This window comes from Lepidochelys kempii, chromosome 22 (assembly GCF_965140265.1).
Source record: "Lepidochelys kempii isolate rLepKem1 chromosome 22, rLepKem1.hap2, whole genome shotgun sequence".
Taxonomy (NCBI): Eukaryota; Metazoa; Chordata; order Testudines; family Cheloniidae; genus Lepidochelys; species Lepidochelys kempii.
Window position 1 is genome coordinate 8,823,509 of NC_133277.1, and position 24,074 is coordinate 8,847,582.

General features: G+C 49.0%; 1 protein-coding gene across 2 annotated transcripts in view; it reads right to left on the reverse strand.

The window, feature by feature from the left end:
• The window catches only part of LOC140901626 (opioid-binding protein/cell adhesion molecule), a 329,783-nt gene that overhangs the window by 82,568 nt on the left and 223,141 nt on the right, over window positions 1-24,074 (reverse strand). For both annotated transcript variants that reach the window (XM_073320814.1, XM_073320813.1), the window contains exon 3: window positions 5,473-5,598. In XM_073320814.1, coding sequence (XP_073176915.1) covers window positions 5,473-5,598 — 126 coding nt within the window. The remainder of the gene's footprint in view (window positions 1-5,472; window positions 5,599-24,074) is intronic.

Here is a 24,074-nt window from a genome sequence, read left to right on the forward strand (position 1 = left end):
AGCATCTCCTATCTGGGGTCTGTACAGCAGCCCTGCTGGAGGACAGGGCTCTACTCCCCCCTTTAGCTGGTGCAGCATACTGGTAAGAAATAAATTCTGCTTGCACTACCGGTAACAGGAGACAGAGGCTTTCACCTCTAAGAGACTGGCTGGTTCTTGTAGCTGTCCCTAGATGAACATTTGGGGGTCTGAAGGAATCAGTCCAGTTCTTGGTCTACAGCAGAAAAAACACTGGCACTTACAGCCCCTTGTTGACAGTCACAGCAGTGTGACCAGCCCTGAATGGGACATGGAGGCTGTATTACTCTCTCACGCATAGGGGAGTTCTGCCAGGGAAGGGCTGAGACATATTGGCAGGATGTCATGGGGAACACCATACCACACTGCTGATGCTCTTTAGATAAACAGGGAACTTTTGTCACTATAGCATCTTTTATGAGAACTAAATCTACTTAAACAGCTAAAAAAACTAAACAGACATTGGGCCAAATTCCCCTCCAGTACATCCCTAAGGAAGCCATTGGGGTGCATAACCAAGGCCAGAATTTGGCTTTATAGACATAGCATATCTAAGAACTGTATCAGTCGTATTACTACTGACGAGTTTTCAGAGCACTGGAAAGGGACGGATTTAGCCATGTAGATTCATGCACGCGGCTGAGCCTCCACACACCTTGTTAATGTATGTCTCCCTCCTTCACGCTTAGCTATACAGAAAGCACTTTGTTACAACTGTGAGGCATCTGTGAGTACAAATAAATAATGTGAACTCAGATAATGTGAACTCAGGAGTCAGTGAATCAGTGCATCACTGGTCCAGCTAGCTCAATACCAAGGCTTTGGCAGTGGTCAGGACCCACTGTTTTAAAACAAGGTTGCTGCTCCATCCCACTATATAGATATCTGGCCAATTATGGAACATTGGGGATAAAGAAGAGGAAATCTTTTCCTTACTCCTGAAGCAATCAGCTTAATCCAGAAGCATGAGATCTGACTAGCTGATATAACCGACTAGCTTATGTAAGTGCAATGCTAAGTCTGATTCAGCCCTTTTTAAAATCCACCCACACTACCCCAATGAGGCTGCTAAAGATGTCGAGGAGACATCATCTGGGCATCACTGGCCGATGTAGCCTTGGTCACGCTCAGTAAGAACCGCTGAAGACAGAACCAGGCTTGATTCTCCTCTTACATCAGTGTCACCCTGGCATCATTCCATTGAGGTCAACGGAGTTACTCCAGATTTACACCAGTGTGAGTGGGATCAGAATCAGGTTCTTTGGGCTTCCTGACCTTGGGCCATGGCGTTTGTTTGAAAGTGAGACAACGTTGCCATTAGCAGCGTTCACTTGGAGAGGAGGCATTCCCCTGCCGCTGCGTACCTGCCTCTTAATGCTTACTGGATACCCAAAGCCAGGCATCAATATCAAATGCATTCCTAACTCCAAAAGCTTCAGATACACCCGCCCGCATTCTGGCCTGAAAAACACAGTAATAGGAGGAGGAAGAGCAGAACAGCTCAATTAACCCAGGAACTAGCCCCCCTTTCCTCTCTGGAGATGGGGATTGACAAGCAGGGGTCCTATTCTCCTGCTGCAGGATCTGAGCAAATACCACTGCCTGCAATGATAATGATGATTATTTGTACTACAATAACACCTAGAGCTTCCAACCAAGACCAGGGTTTCGTTGTGCTAGACGCTGTACAGAGACATTGTAAGAGACCGCCCCTTCACTGAAGACTCTACAGTCTAAATAGAGAAGACAAAGGTTAGAAGAATGGAAATATTAGAATTCCTGTTTTACAAACGGGGAAGCTGAGGCAGAGAGCAGTGACATGAATCACCCAGGGAGAAGAGGAGGTACTTGAACCCAGATCTTCTGAGTCTCAGCACAAGAGTCTTTTATACCCTGCCTGGAGAGATCTGGGACCTAAGCTTAGTTACGAGAGAAAGGCTATGTCTACACTACACAGCTTTTAGTGACATGGCTGCATCTCCACAGCCATACCGCTAAAAGTCACGCCATGTAGCAGCTGTTTATCGGCTCTCCTGCCAACAAAAAACGCCTACCCCCAACGAGCGGCATTTGCGTTGTCGGCTGCCAACAACGCACTGTTCACACTGGCACCTGTCACGGTAAAACTTGTGTCTTTTTTTGGGGACGGGGGGTTAACACGGCTGAAGGACAAACGTTTTGTCATTCAATCGCCAGCGTAGACATAGCCAACATTAGTGTGCTGCAGTCAAATACTGCAGTCAAACACATGACACAAAGACACCGCATCGCTCACTGCCGGACAGCTTCCATTTCAGGACTTGGGGGAGAAACGAGAATTATGCTCCACGTTAAGAGATGAGATGCAGCTGCAGAGGTGGATGGGCCAGGGTAGCAAGGTTTGAACTGCAGGTCAGGACTGTTTTAGATACTTCAGCCAAGCTGGGCGGATGCAGGTTGTTTACATCACCTCCAGTCAGCGCTATTAGCCCTTTACCTACAGGAGTTCTGAAGTGGCAATGTCCTTTTACTTCGGTTTCCCGCTGTGCTAAGACATGGTGCGCCTCGTGGTGTGAACTGTCGTTAAAAAAATATGCTTCACGATTCATAGTAAAGTGAATGCAGCTGCCAGGCCATGTCAAAGGTAGAAAAGCAACATGACGTGTTGATTGCCCATGATTGCTTGTATTTTTAACGGCCCAGTGCATCAAAAGGAGTAACTGGAGAACATGCGTGCGCGTGTGTGTGTGTGGATGTCAATTTACACATGACACACGTGCACATACATTCTCAGTGTTCACATTGGTGGTTGTGACCCTTGGTGCCAACTTGCAGAGGAAACAGGGTGCATAAGGTTGTACAAGGATCCCTGGGTCAGATATTGGCATAACAGTCCACTGAAGGGTGGCGTGTGAGGTCTCTGCTGAGAGTCAGTTTCCCACTTGTCGTCACAATCACTGCAAAGTGTATGGGCGGATAATGTTTAAGGAGTTACGTACCTACACTGAAAATGATGTTCTTCAGGTCTTGGGGTTACGGCAGATCACTAGGAGGTGACGTACCTTGGAGATGTTCCTATCAGGCAGGAAGTAACTGACACCAATCTCCCTGTCTGGCCACTTGTGTATCGAACGCCTATTTGCATATTGAGCCAGGTGCAAATTGAGAGAGTAAAATCTACAAGAAAGGAATTCTACTGGAAGAAACAAATAGCGGCAGGGGGAGGGGTTACCTGTTTTTGAAAAAGACAAAGGATAAGTCTGGTATATTTTGGAGTGCAAAGCAACACATGGAATCCTTCACCTAGTACAAGGATGGGCAAATTTTTGGCCCGAGGGCAACATCAGGGTGGCGAAATGGTATGGAGGGCTGGGTAGGGAAGGCTGTTTCTCCCCAAACAGCCTGCCCCCTGACTGCCCCCCTCAGAACAACTCCCCCTGCTCCTTGTCCCCTGACTGCCCCCTCCCGGGACCCGCCCCCTGAAAGGACCCCTGGGACCTCCAACCCATCCATCCCTCCCCCACTCCTTGTCCCTGACCGCCCCCCTTCCAGGACCCCCATCCCTAACTGCTCCCCCAGGGCCCCACCCTCTATCCAACCCTCCCTGCTCCCTGTCCCCCCCAAACCCTGGGACCCCCCCTCCAAACTACCCTCCCTGCTTCCTGTCTCCTGACCGCCCCCCCCCCCGACCCGAACCTCTGCCCCATCCAACCGCCCCCTGTGCTCTGACTGCCTCCCGGCACCTCCTGCCCTCCCCCCATCCCCTTACCCTTACCAGGGCGCTCAGAGCGGCAGGACAGGCTTATTGGAAAGCCTGGGAGGTGGGCGGGCACAAGCCATGCTGCCCGCACAGCGGCATAACTGCGGGGGAGGGGGAACAGTGGGGGAGGGGCCAGGGGCAAGCCCCCCCCGGCCAGGAGCTCAGGGCCTGGGCCAGATGTGGCCCACGGGCCATAGTTTGCCCACCCCTGACCTAGGAGGCAAAGTGACCATATTCACGTCTCATGAAAGAAGGCTCACAGCCAGCGTGGCTGTGAAGCACTGCAGGGACTTTGGGCGAGCAATTCTTTACTAGACAGGAGAGTATCTGGTTAATTAAATCTAGGCTCTAGAGTGCGTGTTTTGATTTGATTTTGTAATCGTTTGTTTCCAAGACTTCTACTTGCTACCATTTGAATCTCTGTGCTTTGTTAAATAATGTTATACTTGACGTCACTATAAACTAATCTAAGTGCTGTAATTTAAGCGGAGCAGTGATCTAATGGGGAACTGGTAAGCTGGGCTGTCCTCTTTCTTTGGAAGCAGCGGATCAATGAATACTGCAAGTGTCCAGCGGACCAGGGGCTGGACAGTCCAGGGAGATGCTCGGAGGCCTCCGGGGTCAGACTGTGACAACAGGGCCTGCAAGGCCAGGAGGGGAGGCTTGGGTTTGCCATGACCGGTGCTGTTGGGGAGCACACCCACAACAGGCAGACACACACACACTAAGGGCAGGTGGTAGCAAGATGCCACCCAGCCCTGAGTACCCCTGGGAAGCATCACAGAAGTACAATATTCAGCAGGTTTATGAATACACAGAGAAAAACAACCTGTAAAACAACCCGACAGTCAGAGTTCTAAGCAAAGAGTGAGCTCTAGTGGTTAAAGCAGAAGACTGGGAATTGGGATTCCAGGGTTTCATCCCCAGCACTGACTTTGTGTGTATCCTTGGGCAAGTCACTTCGTCGCTCCATGCCTCAGTTTCCCCCTTTGTACAATGAAGGTCATGGCACTGACACTGTGTCTCTGGGGGATAGAGGGGCTTCATTCACTAGTGTCTGTAAAATGCTTCGGGATGCTGGGACAGAAGGGGCTAGCAACATGCAGCGTATTATTGTTATGAATAATAACTCCTCGTCCCTCACCCCATTATGGGAGCGAATCCCTCCTGCTTGCTAAGCAGGAGCTTGGAAGCTTCACCCAGGAAACAAACATCTAAATATTTAAGACTTTTGTGTTTATTTAGCCTCTTTCACCCACAGACCTCAAAGATTTTTACAATCATTAATCACTTACACCTTGCAGTGTCCCTCAAAAGTAGGCAAGTGCCAGGATCTCCATTGTACAGTTGAGGAAACTGAGGCACAGCAAAGTTAAGTAACTAGCCCCACGCAAGTTCCATGATGGCCATTTTACACATGGGGAAACTGAGGCACAGAGGAGTTAAGTAACTTGCCCAATGCCACGCAGCAAATCAGGCAGAGCCCTACACGGATCCTATGAGTCCTGACTCCTGGTGCCATTCCTTCACTACAATTCCAGGAACACTATCAGGAACCAAGGACTAAGGGCAAAGGCTCATAGAGAGAGAAATACACAGGAAGAAAAACTGAGCAATCCCTCCTGTGGCCAGTCCCCTATTGCATTTGAGTGTATCTGTTCAGAACCATCGCAGATGCCCGAAGTCCCCCTGACCATCTGAAGGCATCCTCTTACCTTTTCCAGACAGGTGCCTCCATGTCACCGTAGGCTCTGGTCTCCCAAAGGCCAGGCACATGAGAGTTACGCTGCTACCTTCGTTCACCGTGATGTCTGATGAGATGTTTATAATCTGGGGAGGAACTAGATGAAAGAGAGAGAAAGAGAGAGAGAATGAGGAGAAATTCATGAGAACTGTGTTTCATCCAATGCTCTGCCATGCACATACACACAGCGGGATCCCTAATGCTTGGCAATCTCAAGCCTTCCACTCTGGTACAGCACGTCTGAAGTGGCTCAGGGCTGAATTATGCAGGTTCAAAGAGATTGGAGCAAACCACATTCCTAGTGCTTCCCCTACTACGCTTGGGATGTCTCTACTGAAGTGTCAATGCAATGCCAGCTGTTCAAAGGCCCTCCTCATGCATGCTGCCCCCACTCAGGAGCTACAGCCTCATTCCACAGCCCAAAGCACTGACATATTCCACCATCCCAGAAGAGAACCCTCCTACTTTCCAAGTACCCCTTGTTTCTAAAAGAGACGTGCTGGACACTGGAGGAGCTTGGCCATTTGCATCCAGCTGGTTTGCACATCCCACAGTTTGAAATGCCCTCTCTTTTTGCAAAGTTTTAATAGCATAGAGCAGTCAACTTACTACAACAAAAAAAACACGACACTGCTACCAAACATTGGTCAGTAGAGCATTGAGGGATTAGCTTAAACAACTGAAATCTGTCTGGGCTCATCACATAAAGCACATTTTGTAGTGATCGGAGATGAACCCGAAACAAGCCTCCTGATCTCATCACCATAGAACAAGATTTCACAGCTTGGCCCAGGGGTCTCTTCCTGGCAGAATATAACCCCTTGGGACGCTTTTAGGGCCTGATCTAAAGCCCATCGAAGTCAGTGGAATTTCTATGCACTGTGGATCAGGCCCTTACAGTGCTAGCCATAGTTACTGCCTTTGGGTGGTACATGGGGCCCACAAGCGCTCTGGGTGCTTTGCAGACAGGTGGGAAGACAGGCTTGTGCCCTGCAAGATTTACAGTCTGCAGATGGTGTTTTAAGAAAGGGGAAAGAGATGGAATGGAAGACAAGATTTTCCCTGCCCCTCCCACCCTTTTGCTAATTATGATTTGGGTCTTTTTTTTTCTTTAAATGCTCAGCCCTCTTGCTCTAAGGTGCTGTTCTTGCTGCTTATGAGCCTTGTCCGTTTGCTGTTGGGTTTGTAACCCAGGTCTGTAGGCTTTTTAAATTTCCCAACTTGCTTTTTAAATCCTTGTCCATGTCTAGGCGGTTACTGGTGTAGCTCTGTCCATGCAGAGAAGGGATGGGTTTTGTTTTTTTTTTCAAACCACGCCCTACTGATTTGATATGGGACACAGCCCAGGACCTCAGACACCTGGTATCCTCCCTGCCATAGAATGAGTGCTTGGGAGTAGCACAATTCCCCACCCTACCCACCTGAAAATGGAAAGCCTGAGATGGTCTTTTCAGATGACCCTTTCCCCTCCCAGAGCCCCCATCCTCTTCCACCTCCCTCAGCTATTCACAGAGAAAAAGCACTCAAATCCCTTTCAGCTGTTACCTCTAAACCAGCTGTGTGACTCCTTTCTTGCCCTGGGAATTCAGGTCCTGTCTGCTTTGCAGCCTGCCTGCTCCTGGATTCAGTGCCACGCTCTTGTCTGGCAGTCCAGGGCTACAGCACCACCACAAGTCCTAAGGTTGTGGAGACCACCCCAGAAGACCCCTTCTCACAGCCTAGGCATGAGGTCATGCAGGGATTATCCCCATTCCTTCATGATCTGAGCACACCAGAGCCATTCCTTTATTCATCGCTGCCTGGCTCTCTGCAATGAAGTTATGCACCTAATGGCAAACTCATGTCTCACCCAGCAAACACAGCAGCTAGGCACCACACTTCAAAGCTCGCCTACTTCCAGACCCACCTCTCTCATCAGCAAGCCTAATTTCTGTTTTCTACGCCTCTTAAAGAAACAATGTCCAAAACATTATCCCAGAGAAACCCAAGGCTGAACCCTCTTGATTTAAGGGAGGGCACTGTCAAGTCTTTCAACACTGCCTCTGTAGCTCAAGCTGTAGCAGCTCACGCTTTAAACTCTGGAGGTCACTGGTTCAGTCCCCACTGTGGCAGTTATTAAAGAGGTAGCTGAAGAAAATGGGGCTTGAGCTGTGTGGAATGAATTTTGTAGGGCAGAGTTTTTCAATGTGGGGGTCAGGTGAGGCTGCTGAGAGAGGGGCTGTAACCACCCTGCCCTTTCCATATTGCTGCGGAGGAGGTGGTCCCAGCTAGACCCTGGCTAGATGGGAGGGAAGTCCTGAAGTAGACAAGGCTTCATGGTAGTAACTGGTTCAGTTCTGCACTGCTAATTCTAGGGGATAAGCTGCTACCTACGTGTGGTGTCAGGAGCGCCTAGACATTTTGGAGAGGTTATTAATTATGTAGCAATCCAAATAAACAAACAAGAGTTTGGCCAGAAAAGGAGCCAGGGAGCTGGAGTGAAGCACTGGACTCAGTTTCCAGCTCGGCCACAGATGCCCTGGCTGACCCCTGGCAAGTCACTCAGGCCAAATTTTTCAGAAGGGACCCCTGATGTTTTATGCCCAACCCTGAAGCGCCCAAGGGTGCTAAAAACCCACAGCTCCAAGGAACAGCCTGTGAGAGCTGGAAGACCTCTGCCTACCCCCAGGGGTACGCATACCCCTGGCTGAGAGCCACTCCATGTGAAAATTAGGCCCTAAACTTGGGCAGCCCAAGATGGGGTCCCCCAGACTTAAAGGCCACTTTTGAAAACTGGGGCCTTCATCCTCTTTTGTGAATCCCCAATGTTCAGAAAGGCCAAGAGTTGTACAGAGGAGGAAGCTGAAGCATCATTTGGAGAGAAAGGGAGCGAGTGTGTCTTGTGTGTGTCTTTGGTTTCTGAGCCCTTTTGGGTACCCACATTTCAAGCTTCTCCTCACAACCATGAGGACTGGGGTTTTCTGTTCGAGAGTCCCCACCATAATCCCTTGGTCCAGGCGCTGAGGCTGTAAGTAAATGACCAAATATGGCGAGACTCCCGGTAACATTTTACGGGGTGGCAATGCTCTCTCTCTCTCTCTGGACCTCAGTCTGCCCTTATGGCTCTGCCCACAGGGAGTTGGTGAGGATAACTTCCTTCAAGTTTGTGGGCCCCTCAGACACTACAGCAATGAAGGCAAGCACCCAGCTAACCAGGCAGGTTATTCAAAATGTTCATTTAGGAAAGCTTCATTCTGTGATGCTGCAAAGCAGCGGGTGGTTGGAGGGAAGATCTCCCGCCGTGTGGAGGTTGAGTTCTGACTCTCCCCTCTCAACTGCTGGGAGCAGGAAGAATTAGAGAGCTGTTCACAATGCCTTGAATTTGCTCGGGGAAAGATCTTTAGTTTTCAATCCCCACTCTGCTGCTGGCGATATAAAGCCTGGCAGATTTAAAGGATGGCTGACATCTCATGGCAAGCTGAAAAACATCCGACGAGGAAATTATTCAGCCCCCTCCGTCCTAAATTTTCTGTATTTCTCTTCACTGGCTCTTTATTACAAAGGACACTGGCGTGAAAACGTGTTCTTCAAGGATTCATCTGTGTCTCTGCTGTTTATTCCCCACCTGAAATCATAATCTCCTGTATGCGCCTTCACAGCTGGTTGCTATGGAAGTGATTATGTCCTTGGTATCTTTCGCTCCCACCATAAAGCAGGGGAGGAAGAAGCTAGTTCAAGGAGAGGATGAATGGTCTCTGCCAGGGCAGTACTGAAGTCTGTTAAAGGCACTGTATAAGGAGCATGGCATGACTGAATAGTTTTGTGGTTTATATTTAAATGAAGAAGATTATCCAGGATTACACAGGCCTACATGGAACATAAACTTCCATTTAAGCACAGGTAACTGTGATCCATCCTGCATGGAGGAGGTGACGTGTAAGTTCCACAATCTAGCCCTCGCGTAGTATGTTATTTGAGACAGGGACTGTCTCTTGAATATGAACTGCTCGTAGCACAGCGGGGCCCTGAGCTTGGTTACACCTAACTCCTAGGAAAGCCAGACTCCTTTGAGGTGGTGAGTCTGCCGAGAGGTTTGCATTATGCAGTGCACAGCTAAATCCCCGCCCTTGGGCAGCAGCACCCAGAACCCTGCTGCTTTATATCATGTCATGTCAGCTCAGATCCTGTTATATTTATGATTGCATCTCGCCCCTGTGTTGTATTTTGTGGAGAGAGATGATAGGGAATGAGAACAAATGATTATGAATTATAGGGATATAAATACATGCCATGATGCTGATGACATCACAAACTACTCGCGCTTTGCTCTGGTGGTTTATAATGATTGTTTCCAGAGCATCTCCTGGCACGTTTATTTATAGCCTTATTCACAGTTTCCCTCATCTTAATGTGCACAAGGCATAGAGTCTATTACACACTGAAGAAGAAGGGGTTACTTCTTGCCCATCCTTCCCCTGGCATCTCCCTTGGCTCTCTTTCCAGTGTCCGTTGGGCAAGGTACTGGCTTGATGGCTCCGGAGATTGGAAACCCTCTCCCCCCACATCCTCCCACCCTGACTTGAGTCTTTCTGGTCTGTTCCCTTTTTAGCCTCTGCTGAGCCTGCTGGCCAATGCCTGTCACAGTGGTGCTTTTGTGACATGCACACTCAGAAATGGGCCGAGGATGGCAAATTAATTTCACTCAGGGCAGGCATTTCTGGCCATTAACCTGGGCTGGATCTGAACCACTGACTTAGAGATGAAAGCACCTGTTACCATCTAATGCATGGCCCTACCACCTCACTCCTATTCTATTAGCACCTGCTTGTTCCACTGTCTCACTAACTCCCTCTTGCCCCTTTGCTTTAGTATCAGCTCCTCCTCCTCTTTCTTCAGTCTTGACCCTCTCTTTCCTGCTGCTACTTCTTTCTCTCTCCTTCCCCTACCCTATTATCCCTCTGTGATTCCTTTCAGCTCGTGTGTCCTGCACCCTCCTCTGCCTTCTCTTCGCCTCATCACCCCCCACCCCACCCGCTCCCATTCTGCAGGCTGGAATGGTGATTTCTTGCCAACAGCAGACAGGTGTGAGCAGAGCTGGCGTAGCAGGGATGTGAGAATCCCAATCAAGGCTAGAGGCATTGAGCCATTCCCTAGTTGCCAAAGGCCAGCAGCGTTAGTCACAGGACCCGTTGGGAAAGATCTAATGGAGGGGGAAGGAGAGTAGAAGTAGAGAATTATTTTTGCCTTTAATTTATATGAGAAAGGCGTGGGCTCCTAAATCTCCATGTGGGATGAAATCAGAGCAGAAAGTAGGCGTGCTTATTCTATGAGTCACTGGGGTAGCCTGATCAAGCAGGGAAATGCCCACGGGTGTGAGGCTGAAGACAGCTTGGGAGGGTAGTAAAAGGGCAACATCTGCCCTAGAATGGATAGTTTGGGTCTGTGATAACAGGGAGGCTTCTGAAGTAGAAAACTAAAGGGCTGAGACAGTCGTTACATGGCTAACGCAGGCTGCATGGGCATGTAGTGAAAAGTCCTTCCAGCTTAGGGTACGCAGAAAGAAAGAAAGAATGTCTTTTGGACATAGGCGACAGCTATGTAGAGATGCTCCCTGCAGAGCTAGACTCCTACAGCTGGCCCTGGAGGCCTGATGGCCAGACCTAGAGCTCCCTATGTGCATGTGACTTTCAGGAAGAGCTTCTGATATTTCACCCGTAAATCAAGATGTCTAAGTGCTACCGGTTATGCCTGCAAGATCAAAGGCTGGGGCCAGATGCTGTGGAATGCCAGACACAGGGAGGGGGTCAAGTCCTCATTTTCCAGCTCTGTGCAAAAAAAAAAAAACCCCAAAAAAACCCCAAGGCTGAAAATCACTGATAAAAACATGATAACTGAGTCTCATTACAGCTAAAGACAAGTCTCATATTTTAGCATTTTTATTAAAGCTTTTTAAATTACTGAGTGTCTGGTATATTCAATACCAGCCTAAGTGATTTATATTAGTCTATCCCCAGATACTCCATCTAATAAATAACTTGGCAATCTCCTAACCCATAAATATCCCTGGCCCCGGCAAAAAGCAATTAAAGCATGTTAAAAAATGCTGCTTCCCAGCTCTCCAGACTGCAATGTCATTGGATGCTTCACCTGGAATATTTCATACCACTTACTCGGGCAAAAAAGAAAAACAAACCACACATGCACACAGAAACCCACCCTTGCCAAGCTCCCCCCATCCAAAATTTATGCTTTTGCTCCAATTTAAAAACAAGCTAAATACAAAACAATTTTTTAATGTTTAAACATGTCACAATGATGTAGAGATGTTACCGAGGTAAACATTATTTCCAGCAACAAGTGTTTCTTAGCTGCCTGAGACAGCTTAGGCTGCTAAAATATTGTTAAAAACCACTTCGGGAAGCAGTGGAGCCAAAAAACATGCTTAAAATGCTATGGCATTAAGCACCAAGACAGCAGACTAAAATGGTGTTAAAGGCTCCTGCCTCGCCAGCCCAGAATATATTTCAGGTTATTAAAGTTCAGGTGTATGCCAGGTAAAAGTCACCCTTATTTATGAGGCGAACTTGGAGTTCAGCGGTATATGCTTTACTGCCCTACCTCTAGGAAAGTCCCTGCTTCCACCAGGACGATGAATGGGAACCTCTTGTGTACTCTGGATACCATGGCTTTTTCAAACAGAAGTTCACTGTTATGCATCGGTAGGTCATGGAGGGTTTCACTGCAAAACTTAATAGAATTCCAAGAATCTAGTCCAGGCGAGTTGTCGTGGAATTCAGTGCAAAGTGTTAGATATTTGTCATAGGACCATAGTAAAGGCTCCTAGGAAGACATGCTTTCTTCTAATCCTGACTCAGGAACTTGATTAGGCACGCAGGGTATACGTACACAGCAATGAAAGACACGCAGCACCGTGCCTGAATCTGTGTCAGCCGGCTTGGGCCAGCAGGGCGAAAAAAAGAAGTGTGGACATTCAGGCTTGACTGGATCCCAGGCTCTGACACCCGGCCCGAGCCTGAATGTCTACACCAGAGGTGGGCAAACTACGGCCCGCAGGACTGTCCTACCCGGCCCCTGAGCTCCCGGCCGGGGAGCCTAGCCCCCAGCCCCTCCCCGGCTATTCTCCCTCCCTGCAGCCAGGCCGCCGGGCAGGCAGCACACTGTGCTCATGCAGGGCAGCGCGTCTGGCTCCAGCCGAGCGGCGCAGCTGCCAGACATGCTGCTCTGAAGAGCATGGTAAGGGGGTCGGGGGGTTGGATATGGGGCAGGGGGTCCCGGGGGGCGGGCAGGGGACAGGGAGCAAGAGGTGGTTGGATGGGGCGAAGGTTTGTGGGAGGCAGTCAAGGGATGGGGAACAGGGGGTGGTTGGACAGGACAGAGATTCTGGGGGGAGGCAGGGGACGGGCGGGTTGGATAGGGGGGCGGTTAGGGTCGGGGGGGTCCCAGGAGGGGGCGGTCAGGGGACAAAGAGCAGAGGGGTTGGATTGGTCAGGGATTCTGAGGGGGGCAGTCAGGGGGTGGGAAGTGGGAGGGGTCAGATAGGGGGCAGGGACCAGGCTGTTTGGGGAGGCACAGCCTTCCCTACCTGGCCCTCCATACAGTTTTGCATCCCAAAGTGGCCCTCGGGCCAAAAGGTTTGCCCACCCTGGTCTACACTCTAGTTTTAGCCCTGCAGCCTGAGCCCAGCTGATCCGGGCTCTGGGTCTCACTGCCATGGATTTTTTATTGCTGTGTAGACCTACACTTATGGGTACAGACCCAAGGCTGGGGGGCTCGCGTGAATGCTCTAAGGTAGCTGTGTGGACAGTGCTTTGAAGGTGCTGCACAGGCTCTGAAACCTAGGAAGTGGGGTGGGCTTGACAGACCCTAAGCAAAACATCTTTAGCCCAGATTCTCAAAGGTACGTAGGCACCTGACTCCCACCGATTTCCATGGTGGGAAGCTGAGCCACTGTCCTTAAAACTAAGTTCACTTCCTGTTCTTTCCAGAAGAGCTTTGGTCTAGAGCAGTGGTGGGCAACCTGCAGCTGACATTTTGCTGACCTTGACCGTCCACAGGCCCCCCTGCAGCTCCCAGTGGCCACGGTTCTCCGTTCCCGGCCTATGGGAGCTGCGGAAAGCAGCGGCCAGCATGTCCCTGTGGCAAACCAGCAAGTCCTGGGAGTAGCGAACCGTGACCACTGGGAGCTGTGTTGGGCAACACAGGAATTTGTAAGGAAAGGGCTAACCCGCGTCTGTACCATTCACTTGCCTTTGGAACGGGCAGAAGAGAGGACCTTGGACTGAACATGTCATCAAGGAGACATTTCTGGGCTCAAATAGGTACTTAGGGTAGTTTGAGTACCCAAAGGTGAAACTGGATGTCCTAAGGCAGAGGGATGCACACAAAAAAGTTTAACAGCAGCTGCTGTGACGTGAACTCTCCAACCCACAGAGACAGGACCAGGGATGCTCCTCTAGCCATGAGGGTGAAGTATCCTAAGCTGGGTTCTAGTCTAGTCTCTATAGCTTCTTATATCATCCTCATCATCGTAGTACCTGAGGTCCTCCCAGGAGTCCACTACATCTGTCGTGTGTTCGTTCTCTCATCCTTATCCTGGGGGAGATGTATGTGAAGGGGAGTGTTTAGTTGTGGATTTTTTTTTAATGATACACACACACACACACACACGTTGCTCCATGTTTATGTCGGTGAAAGCCAGGTAAAAAAAAAGTGTCTTGCACGTAGAGCGAAAGGTGGTGAGGTTTGTGATGGGCCTTAGTGCCTGGGGGAGATCAATCCACATGCTTGGGCTGGCCCCCGAGAAAGCTGTCTCCTCTACAGACAAATTTTACCCTTACTGCCGCTAGTTCCATTGTGCCAGAGGAGCAAAGCGGTCAACTGCGATCTTTATCATTGAGCTTTAGTGGCTCTTTTAGATACCCTGGGCCCGAGCCATGGAGCGCCATGCAGATAACAGTCGAGACCTTGTACTTAATTCAGTATGCTACGGGAGGCCGGTATAAGGAGTGGCGGGCAGGTCTGAGGTGCGGGCGGTAGCCCGGGTTACTGAGGCAATGTGCTGCAGCGTACTGTATCTTTTGGAATTTCCTAAGCACTGACAACTTGATACCCAGGTAGATCGCTTTGCCATCGTGCCACGGAAAAGTGAGGAAGGTACACGCATAACTGAGGCTGGTCATCATCCAGCAGGATGGGATGGCATCTCTTAGCCAACTGGATGGTAGAGAGCATCACTCATGGATGCTGCAATATGAGAGCTTGGCATCAGCAAAGAATCTAGGAGTGCTCTCAGCCAAGGAGCGAATTGACCCCTGGCGGCTGTGTACTTTCAATCAAAGGATACTGCACTGCAATCATCATCACTAGAGAACGCTTTCCTCTGCCCACCAGCATTACCTGGGCCTTGCTCAGGTTCGGCTCCAGCCAGCTGTTCTTCATCCAGGAGCTGAGCTCACCTGAGCACTGGGCGGCCTTGGCAGTAGTGGTATGGTCATACGTAAGGCTGTGATTCTTTCATGGAGGTCTCAGAAATCACAGCTGGTGTGGCTAACTTCAGGGGACCACCCAAGCAGTGGTCCTGGGGGTGGTCCCGGGGCGCGCCGGAGCAACGGTCCCAGAGGCTGCCCCGAGCCAGCTGCACCAGCCACTGCTTGAGCGGCCCCGGGCAGCTGGCTCCGGGGAGCCCCAGAACAGCGGCCTGTGTGGCTGGCTCTGGGGAGTGCCCAAGCAGTGGTCCTGGGGATGCCCTGGTGAACTGCCCAAGCAGCAACGGTCCTGTGGCGGCTGGAGCAGGGACACTAGGGGCACCCAGAGGCGGTCCACAGAGTGGTCCCAGGAGCAGCGGCTGGGGGGCAGTCAACCCCCAGCACTGGAGCAGGGCCCCCAGAGCAGCGGGGCCCCAGAAGTAGAAATTTAGTCACGGGTAGTTTTGGTAAAAGCCACGGACAGGTCACGGGCAGTGAATTTTTATTTATTGCCCGTGACCTCTCCATGACTTTTATCAAAAATAGCCGTGACTAAATCTTAGCCTTCGAATACGTCTTCACTACCCGCCGGCTCTGCGGGTAGTGATCCATCTATCGGGGATCGATTTGTCACGTCTCGTCTGCACGCGATAAATCAATCCCCGAATCGACGCCTGTACTCCACCTCGGTAGGAGGAGTAAGCCGAGTCAACGGGGGAGCTGCCGCAGTCGACTCGCCACCGTGAGGACAGCTGGGTAACTCGAACTAAGATACTTCGACTTCAGCTACGCGAATAGTGTAGCGGAAGTTGCGTATCTTAGTTCGAACCCTCCCCTAGTGTAGCCCAGGCCTTAGTCATCCGTGGTGAAGGACAGGTAGAGCTGTGTCATCTGCATATTGCTGGCACTGGATTCCACGTCATCCAACCAGTTCACCTGGTGGCTGCATGTGGCTGTTGAACAGAAGTGGTGAGTCATTCACTGCTCTGCTATGGGAGAGGAATATATCCTCTTCTCCTTGCAGATTTCACCAGTGTGCAAGCCCAGCTGCTCAGACTGTGTGCTGTGCAGAGAACAGGTCCCGCTTTGCGTCTCCCTCTGCTCCTCTTCCCAGCTCCAGCCAGGCTTCAGCCTGGCGGCAAGCCAGGAACAGACTAGTTCCATTTTTGCTTGGATTGCTAGCAAGGCCTTGGAAGGGACTACAGGGCACTTGCCTATAAGAGAAACATCCTCCCACCCAACCTGTTTTTATTTTTTTTTTCCACTTGGCTTCTGATTAAACTTTTTACGATGTTGTCAGTTCCTTAAGAAGAACAAACTACTCTGGAACGACCCCAATAGAAAAGCAATCTAACGGCTTTTGCTCTGCAGGGATTTGCCAGTGTGCTCTCTGCTGCAGATGTTTGAGCAAATAGGGCTTTACCCAGGCAAGTGATTTATGATTTAAAACCCAAGGCGGGGTGGAGGGAGCCAAAGATGAATGGCCCTCAAATGCCAAATGCTAACCAAATTTCCTTTCCCAGCATTCCAAGTCAAACAGCTGCTCCACACCCATCTAGCTCTGTTTATAAAGTTTATTCTTTTTTAATTATTGTGATAGTCCCTCTTGGTGCAAATCTCCTCTGAACAATCTCCAACACAATCCATAATTTCTCGCTCTCTTTTTTTTAAATTGGCAAAGAAATTAATTGATGGTGGCCCAATCCCAGACAGCAGGTGAGAAATTTAGTCTGTTAAACGGGGACTTGCCAGTGCAATCTCACAGGGAGTCTGGAGTGTATCAGGATGCACAAGTAATTCCAGGCTCTCTCTGTAACCTGCAGACTGGGGATGCATTCCTTCAGAAAGGTGACCGGGTAGTTCACTTCTGCAGTCATCCATGCAGAGCAGAAGGATTGTTTGCACAGATTCAGTTGCCCCAGAAGTGGAATGTACCTAAAATGGCACTACACGGATGTAACTCCCACTGACAGACATCTGCCTTGGATGCAAAGCAGGATACCTTGCGTCGATGGGTACCCAGTGGAAGAAAATGTACATACAAACACAGGGGAGTTCCCACTGACAGGACAGTGCCACTGGTGGAAGACAAGGCCTAAGGCTTTACCTAGAGTGAAGTAATCTCGAACAAACTTTCGATAGCTTGCCTACGCCGGGCACAAAAGATGCAGACAAGCTACGAAGAGATGGGCCAGCAGTTTCTTCAGTGCAGCTAAGTCAATAGCATGCTTACCCATGAGCTACAAGTCTGCAGGGTCTAGTCTCCTATGGGCACGTGTTCTTATATACCAGTGGGCTAGGAGGGTGCTGGACCTTTAGGAGGGTGCTGGCTAGGAGGGTGCTGGATTTAGAAGAATCTTCTTGTGAGAGAAGTGTTAAATTCATAGATGCTAAGACCGGAGGGGACGACTGTGATCACCTTTTCTGACCTCCTGTATAGCACGAGCCAGAAAACTTCCCCAGAATAATGCCTAGAGCACATCTATTACAAATGCTCTTGGAATTATTTTGGGGAAGTTCTATGGACTGTGCTATATAGTGCTCTACACTTTCCACCATCCAGCTGGCGAGGAGACTTCCTCAAACACACAACACAGTGAGGTCCCTCCTGCCCAGGGAGAGGAGAAAGATCCCCTGGCACTTTTTAGAAAAGAGTAAAAGGCATGAAACCCAAGCTACTGGTCCCCTGCTCTATGAAATGGGCAGCAGTTAGAAATGGATGGAACCATTCTGGAAGCCGAGAGTTTGCGTGAACTTCAGCCCTTTCTCCAGGCCAAGCTGAACACGAGCTATTTTTAAGAATTGAGATGGCTTTAGTTAAGGACATACTCACCGCTCCCAGAGCCAAACCAGGCCCCAGCTCTGCCCTCACACTGACCCCAGCCAGTGTCCTCTCCTCTGACAGACAGATCCCTGAAACTGGACTCATACAGCCTCCAGATCTACTGTCAGGACCATACCCCTAAAGCTTTCCACAGGGCTTTGGCTAACACAAGGACTACGGCTCCCTCCCTCTTGTGCAGGGGAGGCTGTGTGGTCTAGTGGATAGAGCACTGCACTGAGATTCACGAGACTTGGGCTCAATTCCCTACTCTGCTACTGGCTTGCTGGGTGGCCTTGGGCAAATTGCTTCACCACTCTGTGCCTCAATTTCCCCATCTATAAAAGGGGCTAATGATGCTGACCTCCTGTGTAAAGCACTTTGAGATCTACTGTGTATTATCATCAGTGGGGGTGATTCTCTGAACAAAGTCCTTTGGATTCTAAGTAGGCTTGGCTCAAGACCTACACTCTGGAGCCAAACATTCCTAAATATAGGGGGATATTAGAAATCCTTCTTTTTGACCAATGCTGTTGTATAAGGTGCCTCCCTGCAGTATCTAAGCAGTGATCAGAATTAAGGAGCGCAAAAGCCCAGCAAAGAAACCAATGTTTTGAGACAGAACTGGGTACTAACACAATAAACACTGTTTCTCGTCTAACTCTGTTCCAACCACGTGGGAGTCACACCATAGCATACCGAGGGCCTGAGTAATTGATAGCATGATTTGGGCTAGTGTCATAAAAATTCCAATCCATGCTGGATAAGGAAACCCAACAAGACCCATGCTAGTAACGATTATGGTGGGCAATGGTTCTTCTTAGCAGGGTTCGCACATGCTATTGCTCTGTGCATCGTTAATGTCGTGTTTGCTTACAGTTTCACTTGCATTATTACAGTGATGCACTCAGCGTTTTCTTGATTAATAGAGTGGCAGCGTAAATCCACATTACATCCATTCTAATCTGCTGTGATACCTGGAAGAGAACAAATAATGGAGTGATTCGGGAGCCCACTGAGCAGCAGAGCTCTCTGGGTATTTTGGAAATGAAGCTGAGGCAGGTGAAAAGTATCCGGCTGACAAACAACTTGTGCCTTAGTCTTGACTCAGAGGTTAGTTCAACTTCCAGGACCAACAAATATGCACTACTGAGACAGAGAGCAAAAGTGCCAATGGATATTTAAAATATTACTTAGCATTTATCTAGCACTTCTCCTCTGTGGATCTCAAAGCCCCCTGCAAAGGTGGGGAAGTTAATACTGCTTCCCCCAGTGTACAGATGTGGAAAGTGAGGGACAGAGAAGTGAAGCCATTTGGGCAAAGTCACATATACTGAGCCAGTAGGGGACGGATAGCTCAGTGGTTTGAGCACTGACCTGCTAAACCCAGAGTTGTGAGTTTAATCCTTGAGGGGGCCATTTAGGGATCTAAGGCAAAAATTGTGGATTGGTCCTGCTTTGAGCAGGGGATTGTACTAGATGACCTCCTGAGGTCCCTTCCAACCCTGATATTCTACGATTCTACGAGTGACAGAACCGGAACACAAGCCAAATTGCTGGTTCCCAGTCCAGTGCCATATGTACGTAGATATATTCATATATGGCCACCATCACCATAGTATGCAAGCACTTCACATACATTCCTGCTCACAATACCCCTGGGAGTGAGGCCAAGTGCTAGTCTCCCCATTTTACAGTGAAAGAGCTGAGGTGCAGAGACTTGCCAAAGGCCACCTTGGAAGACTGTGTTGGAGCTGGGAACAAAACACAAATCTCTCCAGTCCCATTTGAGTATCTTAACCACCACACCATCCCATTTCTCCTATCTGCTGGGCCAGCCCCTTCCTCCACAATCAGTGCCAACTGCAACGACAGCTGTCAAGATCTGAGTACGTATCTGCTAGGATCTGGACTGATGCCCACCAAGTCATTGCACACATGATAATAAGGAGCTGTCCGACAGTACCAATTTTCAGTCACTACCGCTCTGGCTCCAGATTTGAAAGAAGATCCAAGAGGTGAAAGCCTTCAAAGCAGTGTCACCAATCCCCTCGAGCCATCCCGTTCCCCTCTGAGCTCATCTCTTCAATAGCTTGTCAGAGTCAAGCTGCAAGGTTGTGGCAAATAACTCATGTTTGAAAAACAAAATGAAAGAAGTCAGGAGGGAGATGGAAAAGTTTTCAGGGTCACGAGACACATTTGTGGGAAGCCTTTAAAGTAGAATTTAAGAGCAACTGAGCGGTTGCCATGGAAATAGGTAAAAGCTAATCCATGATTTGTAACCTTTGGATTCCAACTGCACCCAGCTGGGGGCATTTTGCTTTATCTTCCCCTCTCCCCCCCAAAGCTCATCTTAGAAATTATTTAAAAAACCCAAATTAATAAAAGAAAAGGGAAAACAGGACCTAACGTCTTAACATCTTTATAGAATAGTCTTTCATGGGAAGGCAGGGAGGGAGAGATTCTTTAAAATAAGAAAAATATAAAGACTTGGAATACTACGTAAGATGGAGGGGAACACACCCTATATTAGCACCTAATTCTACTCACAGATGCACATCTCTGTGACTGTAGCCAGTGGATACCGACCCCATGCTCTCTCCCACCCCGCAGTCACCAGCAATGAAAAGCACCTTGAATGTCTCGTGTTACACATGTTAATTCCTTATGCTTAACAATCAGCTCCACCATGTATTTCGCTGAGAGACTCTGAGACCGGAAGACGAACTCTGTGCGAGCTGGAAAGCTTGACTCTTTCATTCGCAGAAACTGACCCAATGACAGATATCATGTCATCCATCTTGTCTCTCTAATATCCTGAGACCAACACGGCTGCAACACTGCAGATGAACACAGACGAACACCTTTGCACCTGAATGCACTGCTACAGAAGGAGCTGTCGTTCAGCGACTGTTAAGCTCCCCTCGGTTTCACTCTGGTCTCTACTTTCCTCTCCAATGGATGGTGTGAGGACCATGTACAATGACCAAACTGCCATACCTGGATCAGCATCGGGGTATGGACCTTCAGTGCTAGGAGCATGGGCTTCTGCCACTCGGTGGAACTCCATTACTTCGTAACAGGAGTAGACCCTTATCTTATGTGGAATGGCTATCAGAGAGGGACAAACCACCATGTGCTCCCAGTGTGAGTTACTCCCACATCAGATAGCCAAGGGCTTCCCTTTGCCCCTATTCTCCTTTCAGCGAACACAGTTATTTTGGTGGCTACCAACACAATTACTTCGCTGTTCACTTTAGAGCCTCTGCGTCCCCCTTGTGGTACCCCAGGATCTTTGGCAGTGGGGCATAGGGTCCTTTACCAATTTGCCTGGATCCCAACCATTAATTAACCATCTTGTACTGGTGGAACCTGCCTCTGCGTCACAAATTTGCATAAGCTTGAGTGCTTTGGAAGTGTCTGTCAATTCTTGGCCCCCTGCCACAGGGTAGCTCTAACATGTCTGGCAGGCTTTTACAAGGCAGATTTCCCTAAGTGGAGGAATCCATTTGCTCCCCTTCTGCCCAGGGATTTTTTTCTCAGCACACTGGCTCACAAGCTTTGCTCAGAAGTGAAATGTGCATCTGTGTTCTCTTGTGGCATTTGTTTTGCACCTTGTCTGCCCCTGAACCGTGCTGTCAAATTTGCTTACGGACATGCAGTGTCTGTGGATCCTGCACACAGATGTGTGGTCCGTGTTCGCAAGCCCGTTTCCCTTTGTGTCTCACACTCACGGACCGCTGAGGCTCGCAGACAGGCAGTTCTGCATAGATAGGCTTCGGCACTGGGAGGGGCCGACTGGTGGGTCAGCCAATGTATAAAGAGAAGAGTGCAAAGGAAAAGCTCCTGCTGCTCCCGATGACCGTGGCATGGATGCTGTCGACCCCTTTCAGCCTTTTAGAATAGTTTGGTGACTGCAGCTCATTCTTCCCAGTCTGACTACATGCTTCCTTCCTCACTGGTTTTGCACTCATATCCTACCCTCTGAGGAAGCCAGGATGGGTGGATGGATGGACAATCCGTTCTCTCTCTCTTTATCCGGAGGCTGCACAAAATGTTTGCGCAACCATCCCCAAGCACAGTCAAGGCAACAACTTAAACCAGCCCTATCATTTCTTCTTGAGAAAGTTCGTGGTTCTCACCTTCAAGGTGCTCAATGCACTGGGCCCAGGATATCTAACAGACTACCCAAAACTCCGTCCGGGAGCTGTGGTGACAGCTCCAATTCCCAGGCACAATGGGATTTTCTATCCTAAGCTTACCTGTTCAGGAGACAAGCTTTCCTGAGGGCCAGCCCAAGACTATGGAATGAATTCACCCAGAACTCAGGGTCATCGTAAACTTCCCCACCTTCCACTCCGAGTGCACGTCTCTGGTTTGCCTTCTTTCAACATAAACACAGAGCAGAGTGGGCTTCAAAAGAAAGAAATGAAAACAAAACCCTACTAAAATAAACCATCCCAGTGCACACACCACTCTCCCCCCAGGGAGAGGATGAGAGAACAAACCACATCTGCCCAGATGTTAGTCGTGTCACAATTGCACAACTGGAGACGCTCAGATAGTAGGTGGTGAGGGTGGTGTAAGAACCTTTGTACAATAGAATAAAATTCTCCAGGCAGAAGGGCTATTCTAGCTTCATCTTAAAGCCAACCCGCACAACAACCTTCCACGGTCATTCTTAAGTCTTAATGGTAACTGATTCCACATTTGCAGAACCTTATAACAAAAAGCTTTTGTCCATAACTTGTATTCATTTGAAGGTATGACAGTTTCAAAGCCTCCATAGTGTATAAGCTGGGCTTGTTGAATGTAGCGTATTAAACAGTTCACTAGGCTTACAACAGTTCCGAATGTTAAAAATAAAATTGTACCCGCAGTACTGCCGTCTCTGCGCTGGAGCAAAGCAGACAATTTTTGAATAAAGAAAACAGCCGCATTTGTTGGAGCTAATGAACAATGCCAAATGACACCTCCTGCTCATAATATACAAACTGCATTGAGAGAGCTCATTAGACTGCGTTATTATCATATGCAGGATTACCACCGGCAAGAACTGGCTTCCCCACTGATGTATGCCTATTCTCAGCCAAGAGTGCTAAGTCAAACTGCTACTTAATCTATAAAGAAACTGGAGTTTAACATGCTCACCCATATAACCTGCTATAAAAGTCGTGCCAGATCAGAACGATCTCAATGTTCATCATTTTTAGGACAAAATGCAAGATTCATCTGTGTGACACAGAGTTCTCTCTCTCTCTCTCTCTCTCTCACACACACACACACTCCTACTCCCTGTCTCAAAGAAGAGGAAAGAACGCAAGGTGATCTTGTATTTCTCTGAGGTGATCAGATACCATGGGGATGGGTGCATTACAGACATCCAGAGAGCTCAGACAGATATGACAGAATCAAAGGCCTAAACCTTTAAGTCAGTCAAGCACCTTCTCAAATGATAACAGCCAGTGAGATAAAACTATCAATGACAGCCTTGTTCAATGACAGCCTAATTCAATCTGCATTCAACGCTGTGATTATTGCAGTGTGACTATTGCAGTAGGGGCCAAATTCTCCTTTTGGTTATATTCGAACAGGTTGGTTAAACATCTTTGGGGCTGGATGGGTTAGGACAGTGGTCCTCAAATTTTTGTACTGGTGACCCCTTTCACATAGCAAGCCTCTGAATGCGACCCCTCCTTATAAATTAAAAACACATTTTTATACATTTAACACCATTATAAATGCTGGAGGAAAAGCGGGGTTTGGGTGGAGGCTGCCAGCTCGCGACCCCCCCCCATGTAATAACCTCACAATCCCCTGAGGGGTCCTGACCCCCAGTTTGAGAACCCTTGGGTTAGGAGATTAATAAAGGGATACAGAGTTTTCCAGTGCCAGGTCATACTCCCAAGCTAGACTCCAGCCCAGGGTGGGTGGTAAGGCGTGTGACTAAAATTTGCTACCATCTGATGGTTATGCAGCGATCTACCAATGTGAGTCATGAACTGGGTGGTCTCACCCATGCTTCCAGCAGAGAGGTGACTATTTCACCCCCACACCATTCCCAGATACTTTCCTTGTTGATAGTCACAACAACGATTCAACAGAGAAAAAGGTCCCTGGCAACCAAATCACCATCTTGTCACCTAGACATGGTCTGTTTGAGTCAGGCCTGAGGCATATCAGCAAGGGGCTGTATGGTGAAACTTGACATGATGTTGCTCAGACTATGTCTGAGCTGTGGTTAAATAGGAGACTTCAGACTCCAGGGCTGGATTGCCAGCACTAAAT